The following is a 13,103-nucleotide window of genomic DNA, read 5'->3' as shown; positions in this document are numbered from 1 at the left end:
CTTGTAGTTAACATATCCTTATAGTCTATATTAAACACGAGGAGTCCAGATCTGTAAAGCAGAAGGTAGGGTAATACCTCCTAAAACTAGTTGCAATGCAACAATATTGAGAGAGATCCAGGGTCAGAGTCCAGCTCCCCGGTGAGTCAGGCCTGCGCAGAATAGTTTGCCTCTCTGCAGGAGATGTGCACTGCCTGTTCTGTACACTGACCGTATCATTCCATTCACTCCTGGGTGTGTCTGGCTTGATTGTATTGATAGAGACAGCAGTAAAACTGCCACTATCTAGACTTGGGTTTTATAACCAAGCATATCCCAGAAGCTCCCTTTGGAACATGCAATGTTCACATGCACAGGTGTCTCTAGCTATGCTATTTGTTAAGACTATACTTGCATAACTACAGGACACTAAATGGCACTCCATTTAGACATGCTGGAGGCAGCTTTGGAACTTGAATGACAACCTTTTCAACTAAAGGAAGAAGTGAATGCTTGTCTTTTTTTTTTTTTATTGCATAGTATCAACATGTTCTCCTACTGTGGGATATGCTCAAAACTGGTTCTGTGCACTTTGTGATCGCTGGAGTTCTCCTTGTCGAGACCTTACTTAAAAGGACAACCTCCATCCCGTGAAGTGAGTCTGTAATGCACGGAGCACTTTGTGATGTTGTCTGAAAGCACATTGTGTTATCTCCGTCAATTAATCACAAGTTCTCTGAGGAATGTGAGCAGGATTTTTGACTTGCACTCACAGGCCTGAGTCTGAGGTCTGGTTTCGTGTTAATAATCCATTTGTGTTTTAACAAAGCAAACAAGGCTGAGCAAGGTCAGCTGCCAGACTGCAAACACATCAGCTGTGTTCCCCCTTAACAGGTCTGCCGCTATCTGGAAGAGACAGCTAACTGATCCATTCATTGGAGCTCAGATTAGATGTTAGGCAGTATATACAGTTATATATATATATATATATATATATATATATATATATATTTATTTATTGCTAGAGATTTTATGGTTGGATGTTTGAAGTTATGGATGACATGTTTTTTTTTTTTTATTACCCAATCTTTATTTTGTAGCGCGGGCCTCCGTTGTAGTAGCGTCCCCACATATCTCAGATCAACCGCGAGAACAAACTCTTAGCCCCATGCAAGAACACTTCCAGCCAACACCTGGGATCTTAAACTCCGTACTAATGAATGCAGCTCTTAAATCACATCCACCTGCGCCAGAGCAAGAGAAGCACCTCATTGCAAACCCTTTGACTGTGACACGGCCAACGCAGCCAAAGAACCTGACTTGAGTGACCGCTCCTCCTGGGACAAAAACTGACAGTTACACAGGGGCTTCAATAGCCACAGCCACTGGCATTCACCCCCTTGGCTAGTACCTTTCCTGATGCGTCCTATAGCAAATTGCAAACAACTTCTTTAAAAGGACATTTTCTGTTGCTCAAAAAGTGTCCAAATACAGTATGTAGAAAGACCCTAACCGATTTTATTAGCAATAGCAATACTGTGGTTTGGGATATGCAGATATAATTCAAAGAGCTCCAGTCAGAGGTAGCTGCTGCTTGTGTTATATTTCAAACTCACTGTTATTGGCTGAGTAGGGCCTACAGCAGCACTACCAGGATGCAGGATATTTACAGACATAAAACAAGCAAACAAAAGACAAGCAATGAATTGAATACGATCAGAGGGGTGCCTGTGACAATATTACTAAAGCAAATGAAATCAAAGGTGGTGGGTGAGAGCTTGCTGTTTGGTGTTGTGTTTTTATTTCCCAGAACACAGAGCAACATTGAATCCTGAGTGCATTCTCACATCGCCATCTGCTGGCTGATTAGAGCCATTACTACTACTAATAATCTAATCTATTCCTGCAAGAGGCAAAATTATATTAAGGACAATAATAACTTTTTACAATTCTAATGTGGTGTTTGCATCTGTATCTTTTACAGCCGAGACCAAGATAAGATGATATAAATGCCTAATAGAATACATAGGGATCCAATGTCTGGTTGCCCACACATTAACCTTTTGCCCACATACAACACCACCTCCCCAAATACCACCCTAATGAACAAAACCAAACTGGTGTTTAAACAAAAGGATGGCAACTCGCACACTCTTAATTATAAAGATGATTTTATTTTATAAACTAGGCTTTTATTTTTGTTGTTGTTGTGTACATGGTTTACATAAGTGTAGGCACTTTTCATGGAAGTTTTAAGAAAAACAAACATAAAATATAATGGAAATAAAAAGAGAAAGTAGATTGGAATGTTTATGCCATGTTAGGTCTATTAATAAGTGTACTGATTTTAGGATGCAATTAACTGGTTTAAAATAAAGATAATTTTTCAATTTCATCAACATATTACAAGAGGTTACTATTATTATTATTATTATTATTATTATTATTATTAATAATTTGTTCTAGTAGTATTTAACAGTAATCCCTTAAGTCTCCTCAAATATTTAAAAGTTTTACACACATTCATGATTAGAAGCTTCGCTCAATCCTCTGCAGATTTGTGCCCTGCTTGCTGTATTATGACTACCATCTCTTGTGTCATAGGAAAGCAGGAATGCTGCATCAGATACTTGTGGGGGTGTGGGGAAAAAGTTTTTGTGCAAAGCCTAGCGTAACAATCCTTCCTTTCCAAGAACAAATCTGGCTGCAAATTCGGCCACAGGAATAAACACAGGAGCCTCTGGGCTGCTAAGAAGAGAAGGGCAGGTGTAGACCCCTGACATGCCAGCGTGAGGGTTCAGTAGAGCCTTCTCTCTCTCAGAAACACATGCTAGACGTCCTCATCGGTCACCAGGCAGTAGAAGTCTGTGCGCGCCGCGTAGCTGCGGGAGCCCAGGTCGGAGATGTCGATTTCACTGGGTTTCAGCTCAGCCGTCGGGGTGGCAGAGGGGAGGTCGGTACAGGGGAGGGCAGATACTCTAGGCGGGGGTCCTTTATAAATAGGCACTCGAATGCCTGGAGACCAAGACAAAAACAATCACAGTTATTACAGCTTCCTTAAAGGCATTGTTCTCAAACAGGTTGGTGTAAAAATCACTCACATCCAGCGCATCAAGTCTTCTTTCAGCATTGCTCGTGCTATTATTGTTAACAATGAGAAAGACACGCCTGTGTTGTACATAAACAGAGGCTTAACAAAGCACGTATGGCCCTGTAAGCACAGGCCATGAGTATGTAACACAGAGCACTGGTTAACTTGCTGTTAATGAGTGATCCATTGCACTGGTATGCAGGCAATGTTTAACTGAATGTTTGTGAAAAGGGCTTTCAGAAATTGGTCTGGGCTCTTATAAATGTTTATCAAAGTATATTATCAAGCTTCCCATTCTTACAGTGTATATTTACTAAGATTTTTAGAATACTTTACCATTCATATCTGTGATTTAGTGTACCCATGTGTAACAGAGTGGAGGCTGGGCATGAACACAGCACTGCCCGCTGCACAAGCCTGTCCATTGATTTTACGCTGTGTTTCTGGTGCGCTTTCCTATGCTTTGCTATACTGATCCCTTGATTAGGGGAGCCGTGTCTCAAGGCTGCACTCCCGGACCGCTGGTGCCCTCACTCACCCAGGTCTCCCTCTGGGTCAGGGTCCGCCCTACAGTCCAGGTAATCGGGGTCCAGGGTCAGCATGGGGTCCTTGTCGTCCTGCAGCAGGGTCTGGGGGTCGGCCATGGTGCTGCTGTAGGTCACACTGCGGGGCATCACCAGGACCAGCTCCTTCCAGAACTCCGAGGAGGGGGTCTGCGGGAGGCAGGGTTTGGGATGACATGCTAGACAGCGGCAGGGGTGTAGTCAAGCTGGAACGCCGTTTCGTTACTATTTTCTATGGGAAGCAATGGTGTAGTCGAACCCGCATAATAGGCAAGCAAAGTTACATGACCCACATCTCCCATTCAGTCAGTAGTTCTCTTGATGCAATAAACTACTTCTTTAAATAAGCTAAAAATGCTGATGAGGACGACAGCAACAGTGCATCGATTATGACTGTGGACACAAACACAAACAAAGCCACTGACACACAGACACGTAAATTAAGTAACACACCTCTCTGGGCTTTACAGTGCTTACCAATGCTTTACCATCATTTCACAGCACTTATACTACACTTTGCTATGCTCTGACTGTGTACGAGTATCACAGGAGCCCTGTGATTGAGAGCGAGCCCCTGGCTCTTCCTACCATGGACTTGGAGTTCCACAGCAGCAGAGTGACGTCTCTCTTGTGCTCCTTCAGCAGCAGGGCGGCAGGGTGACTCATCTCTCTGTACTGACTCTCATACATGATGAAAATGGGCTTGTGACTCAGCTCCAAGAGACGCCAAAAGCCTTCCCTAGGATTGAGGGAAGAAAAACATTTCATGAAATTATCCACTTTTCACCACTGAAAGGGTAAGTATTGATAGAGATGGAAGGGCGATCACTAGGTTAAACACCAGCCCAGGGTTAAAACTGAACAGCATTCCTAAAAGCAGAAACATCTTTAGGGCCATTCCACACATGATATTGTTAATTAATTAACGCTTAAGGCCTGGCTGGTAAGCAGTTGAATTAATCCAGTCAAGTCATTTAAGGCATGGCATGCTTTTACTATGCTTTACTACACTTTGCAATGCTCTGCCCCACGGCATGCAGCAGTATACCCTTGCAGTGGCAGTATTGATGACCTTCTCTCCGGTTCCCCTCTCTTACCTGAAGTTGTTTGCGCACCAGTCCTGCTCCAGGTAAGACTTGGACAGAACCACAATCAGGCGCCGGCAGCGGCTCACGTTCATCAGGAGCTCGGCGGAGGGTTCTGTGAAGGGAGAGGAAGACACGGCGTGTCAGCTGAGCGTCTCCAAAATGTTCTGTCTTTGGGACTAAATATATTAATATCATAGCATCTTGATTAGATTTTTCAGATAAAGCTTATATAAATTAGCTAATCCTATAACTGGTTAACACCATTTCAGTAGCATGGTTAACTAAAGACTGTGTAAATATATTGTGGTCAACTGTTATAAGGGTAATCGGTCCCGCGTCGTCCCGCCCCCCGTCCCCCAGTGACAGCGGTTACCTGAGGCAGGCAGAATGTCTGTATCGTTCAGGTGCAGCTTGTAGCTGTACCTGTTCTCCAGGTGAGGCTTTAGGATGAAGTTCACAAACTTCCTGTCATGAGCCGTGTTCACGTAGGAGACATAGGCATCATAGAGCTTTCCATCTAAAGAAAAAGGGGATGAAAACAGCAAGAATCGTGACATTATGAAATGAAAGAAGGCAGCATTTGCATTGTTATACTGTGAGTCAACAACAGCACAGCACACAAAGTGTGATGGAACAGAGCTCCAATACATTCAATGTTCGTTTGTTTTAATGGTTTTTATATGATATACTGCTTAAGAGGAGGCTGAAAATGTGTCGAAAGCTTTAGTGAACATGTTTTCAGTTGAAATGGTTATAGATTCATTTGCATTACACTTCCCCTTTAACAATGGTAGAAAAAAACAGAAGCGACAATAAAGAGAAAAAGCTACCAGGTGGCATAAAAACCCCTTCTTACTAATAAAACAATTGCATTTAGTTTTTTCTTTCAGAGAACTGTTCTTACCATACATTTCATAGTCTCCATATGTGTTTCTGTACCAGAGCTTCACATCCAGCCTGCACTTCACCCACAACAGCACTGCCAGCACAAGGATCAGCACCACAACGAAGGCAGCTATCACTCCAGCAATGTGGCTTGCGATCCCTATTGGCAGACACAAAGAGTTAGCCTTAGCCTTCGTACATAGAGATCAATAAAGGAGAACAGAATAGTCCAAATAAACTGGAACACTAGAAATCTAACAGGACCTAAAGGGGTGAGAATGAGACAGGTGCAGCGATGGGATCAATATTTCCAAAAAGGAGCCTCCCTCCCCCTACCTGGTCTGTGCAGGGTGAAGCCAGCTGTGGCATTTCTCACCAGGCAGGAGTAGTGCCCGTAGTTGCTGTACTGAGTGACGTTCACCTGAAGCAGGCTGCTCAGAAACTTCTCGGAGGCGTCATTGTTGAACCTGTGGATCAAACCAAACCATACGGGTGGTACCGAAACCTGGCCTCTAATAAGTTTATACCCCTCCCCTGCCATGGTCTTATCTCAGCCCTTAACTGCAGCTGCTTACAACTCACTGTGTCAATCACCACCTGCAGCACCAGAGCAGTCAGGAGTTAATCATACTCTATCAGCAACAGCTGGTTTCCGAGGCAACCGCACTGCTGTGCAGCTGGTCTCTCAATGCTTACCTGAAACCTAATAGGACCTGCCTTTAATTACTTACACACAGAGCTCATCTGTAAAGCAGTCAGTTCTGTGTCTGGCAAATAACCCAGTGCCTCAAATAACTGGTTTGTGGTTTAGTTTGAGCATTTTTTTTTTCTTGTTGACTTAAAAACCAGTACGTAAATCCTATTGTCTAGGTTATACTGTGCATTTACCATGGTTACCGTGGTTACCATTATTAATGTGCTTGGCTATACCTCTATGGGCTTTACCATGCTTTCACTTCGCTTTATTACACTTTGCTTTGTTGATATTAGATTTTATAAGGGAAAGAATACTAGTTGCCCCCCACAAACGTACCAGTCCAGTTCGCTGCTTGTGTCCTGGCTGCCTCTGGGGATCTGCTGGCCATCCTTTAGCCACTGAACGATGGAGGCACAAGCGTTGTATCTCTGGTCATAGGAGATCCGAACCGTACAGTTCAGGAGGAGCTGATCTCCCAGCTGGGGCTCCAGAACCTGTTCTCCTGCAGGAGACAGAAACTCAGGGGCCCGTCTGCAAGGGCTGTCTGTGTGGGAGACACGGGGAACACTAAAGATGTAAACTGCAGTTTCACCAAACCCATATACGAAATTTCAGGGATGCAAAGAGAATTCTCATACATATCAGCACTGACTCAAGGGTTCTGATAAACATGCATGCATGCAAACACACACACACACACACACAAACACACACACACACACACACACACACACACACACACACACACACACACACACACACACACACACACACACACACACACACACACACACACACACACACACACACACACACACACACACACACACACACACACCATGAGAGCCAGCATCTCACACCCACACACACACACACACACACACACACACACACACACACACACAATCTTGTGCAATCCGAGCCTAAGCTCTTACCTGCCATGCTGAGCCTCACAGTGAAAGATGCATTCTGCTCCCCGCTCAGGTACAGAGTGCAGGTGTAGTTTCCGGTGTCGCCTGCCTCCAGGGTCTGGAACGTCAGGAATGCTGTGCCGTCGGGCTGCACAGTGCTGCTGACACGGGCGCTCTTGTCAGAGGTTAGCGCTTGGCAGTTCTTCCTCCACAGCAGCTGGGAGCTGTGGGCCTCCTGAAGAAGGAGAAGCCGGCTGGCCTTGTCTAGAGGGCAGAAGAGCTGGCGAGGGGCAGGCTGCTGTTCCACCCAGGAGACGTGGTCAAAGAAGCGGTCTGGGTCCACGCAAGATGCAGCTGTAAAAAGTTACACATATGTAAATCAAGGATTAATTAAGGATGGATTCTATTGATGATAAAAACACCCCTCAGATGTTTAAAAAATTGACATTAGTGATTAATGGCTGCTATGTCTTTGTTTTTTCTGTGCTGTACCGTGTAGTGTATAGCATGTAACACCTAATCCAATTTTGAGTTTCCTGAGAAACCCTGTAAAAGGATAACACAGACATAAAGGGCTTTAACTCTTTCAGTCCTGGAGTTCTTAAAGTACTGACGGGACTTTAAAGTCTCAGCTACCAAAATATTTTGTCCTGTTCTCAGCCACATGCAATAAAGGAGTTTCCTTTTTAATTGTCTAACTTCATTTTGAATTTTTCAGCTCAGCAAAAATAATTCAGGACTGAAAGGGTTAAAGACTATTCACTTTCAATTTGCATTACCCACTGTGGCTTATAGCCTATAACCGGGTTAGAGTTTTTACACAGGCAGGCAAAAGATACACCTGCTGCCACCAGAATTTAAAAAGGACTTCTATTCAGCAAACTTGTAATCATTATTATAAACCAAACTTGGAGAAATCCCACAAGATCTTTATCATCCAAAAAAAAGTAAAACAGCCTTTTCTATCATGGAAGACTTTATGCTCGTAACAACAGTCAGCTAAGACAGTAATGCAATGCAAAGGGCGTGTAAGCAAAGGAAATCCCTATTTTAAAATAACAATGCTGTGCACAAGGAAATCTCTACATGCATCCCTTGATCCCTGCATGTTTTAAACTGTTGTTTTAAAGTGGGTTGGAAACACAAAGCCAAACCCGTTTTCTCAAAGAATGCTGCCACTATGCAGAGAGAAAGGTCACAGAAGGGAGGCCTATAAAGAATAATTCATTTCAAGTCTGATCTCTCGCTCGTGGCTGATCAAGCCCACTTGTATATAAACGCGTCCCACACCCACTGCTGCTGCAATGCAGTCCCATCTCACTTTGGTCCGTTTCAATCACTGCCCTCCAATGAAAGCCAACTGTGTCTGTTTACCCAGCAAATGAGATAGCTCTGTTACATAAATATGAAAGCGCAAGCTATAGATATCTATAAAGCCATTTACAAATGAGGGTTCATTCTGTTTATTAGCAGACTTTAGAAAGCATTAATAATAACATTTATAATGCACTTGAATAATTTGTCCTTAATAACCTCATTTATAAATGGCTTTATAGATATCTACAGCTTGCTCTTTTATATGTATGTAGCATCTATTAATCAGTAATAAATGATTAATAAAATGTTTATTAGTGGACTTTGTAAAGCATTAATAATGGCACTAACAAGGTGCTTTATAAACATGGATAACCTGTTTGTTCATAGTTTATATTCATCATCTATAAAGGGTTTATTATTGGACCTTATTATACAGTGCTACTGATGTAATAAGCCTTAGCGACCCTACTGTAGTTAGTCAATGTGATTTCCAACAATACAGTTCAACACACTTACCAACTGCAATGGGAATGTTAGTGGGCGTACATTGTTACAAATAATGATTTACCAAAACACAAACCAATAGTTTACTGAACACCCTGCTCGTATTGGGAATAGAGTATTATTATTGCAGGCTGGTTAAGCTTATGTGTTCTCTTCAGAGGAGCTGGCGGGGTTCATGAAGTATTAGCTGCACAGAACAAAACACAGCAGCAGCTAATCATGTTTGCTGTATTAATTCTAACAACTAATAACATTAATAAAATAATCTAAACCGTGCAAACTCTGCAACCTGGTCAAAACAATAGAAAGTACAGTCCACCATTACAGTGTTATTTTTTTACACTGCTCATCTGTTGTGCTTAATCTCCTGATTCTCTTCCTTAAATGTCTGCAGTTTAACACAAAATCAAAATGCAAAAATGAACACTAATTACAAGTGAGTGGGGGTTGAACCTGCTACTTCGATTCTGCCTCAGGGGTGCTGACGTGCTGTTCTGAAGATTAAATACTACTAAATCGCATTGGATTGCACTTGGTTAAAATATTCGATTGAAACTTAAAAATACACAAACCACACATTGCGCTCACCTTTTTAACTAGACGCTATTAGAATATAAGAACATAAGAAAGTTTACAAACGAGAGGAGGCCATTCAGCCCATCTTGCTCGTTTGGTTGCTAGTAGCTTATTGATCCCAGAATCTCATAAAGCAGCTTCTTGAAGGATCCCTGGGTGTCAGCTTCATCAATATTACTGGGGAGTTGATTCCAGACCCTCACAATTCTCTGTGTGAAAAAGTGCCTCCTATTTTCTGTTCTGAATGCCCCTTTGTCTAATCTCCATTTGTGACCCCTGGTCCTTGTTTCTTTTTTCAGGCTGAAAAAGTCCCTTGGGTCGACATTGTCAATACCTTTTAGAATTTTGAATGCTTGAATTAGGTCGCCACGTAGTCTTCTTTGTTCAAGACTGAACAGATTCAATTATTTTAGCCTGTCTGCATATGACATGCCTTTTAAGCCCGGAATAATTCTGGTCACTCTTCTTTGCACTCTTTCTAGAGCAGCAATATCTTCTTCATAGCGAGGTGACCAGAACTGCACACAATATTCATGACGAGGTCTTACTAGTGCATTGTACTGTTTTAACATTACTTCCCTTGATTTAAATTCAACACTTTTCACAATGCATCTGAGTATCTTGTTAGCCTTTTTTATAGCTTCCCCACATTGTCTAGATGAAGACATTTCTGAGTCAACAAAAACTCCTAGGTCTTTTTCATAGATTCCTTCTCCAATTTCAGTATCTCCCATATGATATTTATAATGTACATTTTTATTTCCTGTGTGCAGTACCTTACACTTTTCTCTATTAAATGTAATTTGCCATGTGTCTGCCCAGTTTTGAATCTTGACTAGATCATTTTGAATGACCTTTGCTGCTGCAACAGTGTTTGCCACTCTGCAAATTTAACAAGTTTGCTTACTATACCAGAATCTAAATCATTAATGTAGATTAGGAATAGCAGAGGACCTAATACTGATCCCTGTGGTACACTGCTGGTTACCACACTCCATTCTGAGGTTTTTCCTCTAATCAGTACTTTCTGTTTTCTACATGTTAACCACTCCCTAATCCATGTACATGTGTTTCCGTGAATCCCAACTGCGTTCAGTTTGAGAATTAATCTTTTGTGCGGGACTTTGTCAAAAACTTTCTGGAAATCTAAATAAACCATGTCATATGCTTTGCAATTATCCATTATCGATGTTGCATCCTCAAAAAAAATCAATATTCTAAAGCAACATCTAATTTCACAGACTGTTGCCAAGGAAATGACGTGAGGTTTACTGGGAGCAGTCTATATGATGAACAATATGGAATTCCAATAAACTGTTTTTCTGTACCTCAATTCCAGACTTGTGCTCACTCTGGTGTCAACTGCAAGACAATGCCGCAACTTTTGCATGCGTTCATGCACGCAGCATTTGTTTGCAGTGTAAACATTCAAAACCCTTGCACTGCCTAGCACCTACACTACCCTGCAGTCACACTGTGGAAAAATGGAAGCTCTGTGCTGTATCATTCTCCCCAGATGTAATACTGTAGTTCCCTTTCTTGATAAAATTCAAGAGCTGAGATAGTCTCACCAGACTGCAGCAAAGAGAAGTAAATTTAGAGCTGGGGAGTAGGTTTTTAAACTTCTTTGTTAAAATGTTCTGCAAATCAGAACTCGCCCTCCCACCTCCAGAACACGGAATTCGAATAAAAACATCACAATGGCGTCTAACAGCTATTGAGAAAAAAACAAGCAGTGTTTGTAGCTTGTGAGACGGTGGGTTTTTTTTGTTGAAGATTTCAAAGGAGAAAAAAAAAAAAAAAAACAACAACCAATCCCAGAACTGTATTCGAGAATTGTTATCACACGTTCTGTGGAATTCCTAAGTAAAGTTTACGTCTGGGCTCGATCAGTGTAATAAACTGCAATCGCGATTAAATGGTTGATTTATTAAAAAGACATCCTGCAGAGCCAAATGCAAGGTGTAAGGTGCAAGGTGCAAGGTGTAAGGTGGAACTGGGTCTGAGTGCAGCTTGGTAGAATACAAGAGGGTTGGGCAACAAATCTTTCACTAACTTTGCTATCTGGTTACAAAATAGAGGATTGGCTTGAGATACAACATTGAAATGCTGTCGACTTCAGCCAGTATACCACAGAGCTGGGCATCACATTAGTGTTGTAGTGTGTTTACAGTTGTTCAACATGTAGATGCAAGACTGGTGGCGCTGCTGAAATACAATAAAACGCATTCATGTAAGAGAAGCTTGGAACAGGAATCGAGCAGCTTGTAGGAAATGCTGAAAAAGCAAGTGTTACAGTGTTTTGAATTCCAACGTTCACCATAGAGGTATGGTAAAGCATATTAAAAGAAAATGGCAAAGCATGGTAAACGATGGTAAATGCACAGTATAGTATAACCATGGGAATATCATTGCAAGATTCCTGTGCATTACTGTGAAGTAAACTTTTATAAAAGGAATCTTTTGAAAGCGATACTCCCCGGTGCTCAGCATTCTCATACCATGTGCTGGCAGAGCAGAGCCCCGGGGTGAGGTTATATACTGGAGGACTGCTGGCAAAGGTCACACATAGCAATGCTGAACTATGTGTCCACCCCCGCCCGGCCCTCCATTACTGCTGATTCCGCTCTAGATGTTCAGAAATGACAACACGGCAGTCGTTTTAGAACTAATAATAATAATAATAACTTGCTTGTTTATTTGAGTACCTCCTGTTGTGTCTGTACTAAGTCTGGGTTTATACTGTACAGTATTACTAAGGGTTTTTCTTGAATACCAGATGTAGTTCATCTAGATTTAAATCGGCAACGATGAAAAAATAAGATCTTACTTTAATTGTATCTGTATTAATGAGAATAATATAACTGTAGTCCACGACTCGAGATTTACAGTGCTGTACCTACTCCAGACATGCTGTTGGCAAGCAACGAACACTTGTACAACAGTCGAGAAGTTTCTGAATAGTATTTCAAAAGCAGTGAACAACAGAATCAAATCCAGAATTTCCATACCCCAGCGCTTCCGGGGAAACCTACCTGCTGATATTTTGACAGTCACCGCGACCCAAGCAGCCACTGCGAGAAGCACCAGGGAAGTCGTGTGGTTCGGTCCCATTCTAGAGTTCGGCGAAACCACGTTTGCTGTTTATTCATATTATCGCGCTAGACCTCGCATTGAGTTTTCAGCGGATTCGATTTAACCTGGACTCGAACCCAGCCTGTACTCGCTACAACACGACGAGCTCCATTTGTTGTAAACCTGCAGCCTCGGTTTTATTTGCTTGTCGGGTTATGAAGCGCACTGTTGCGTGTGTGTTCAGCGTCACGTGACTTCGCAGAAGCACCTGGCCGTACAGCGCTCTGCTCACCTGTACTGCTATTGCACTGTCTAAACACCTTTTGAATGGGAAATAACTCTTTTTTTTTGCATTCACTTTCGTTGCTCCGAAAATCCCAGTAGCACAGTAGGGCCTACAACCAGTTTCTATACATG

At 42.3% G+C, this 13,103-nt stretch overlaps 1 protein-coding gene across 1 annotated transcript; it reads right to left on the bottom strand.

Annotated features, from left to right (window-relative positions):
- Positions 1 to 2,133: 2,133 nt before the first annotated feature.
- On the bottom strand, positions 2,134 to 12,910 carry LOC121330405 (single Ig IL-1-related receptor-like). The gene is made up of 10 exons (XM_041276904.1): positions 12,647 to 12,910; positions 7,239 to 7,568; positions 6,640 to 6,847; positions 5,943 to 6,073; positions 5,626 to 5,766; positions 5,095 to 5,238; positions 4,731 to 4,833; positions 4,222 to 4,372; positions 3,609 to 3,783; positions 2,134 to 2,994 (listed from the first exon to the last, which is right to left on the bottom strand). Exons 1-10 carry the CDS (start codon positions 12,723 to 12,725, stop codon positions 2,810 to 2,812), a joined length of 1,647 nt encoding a protein of 548 aa, XP_041132838.1. The 5' UTR covers positions 12,726 to 12,910; the 3' UTR covers positions 2,134 to 2,809.
- Between the last annotated feature and the right edge of the window lie 193 nt (positions 12,911 to 13,103).

The sequence above is a fragment of the Polyodon spathula genome, chromosome 17 (assembly GCF_017654505.1).
Source record: "Polyodon spathula isolate WHYD16114869_AA chromosome 17, ASM1765450v1, whole genome shotgun sequence".
Taxonomy (NCBI): Eukaryota; Metazoa; Chordata; class Actinopteri; order Acipenseriformes; family Polyodontidae; genus Polyodon; species Polyodon spathula.
The sequence above is the reverse complement of the archived record's forward strand: the minus strand, read 5'-3'. Positions and strand labels throughout refer to the sequence as shown.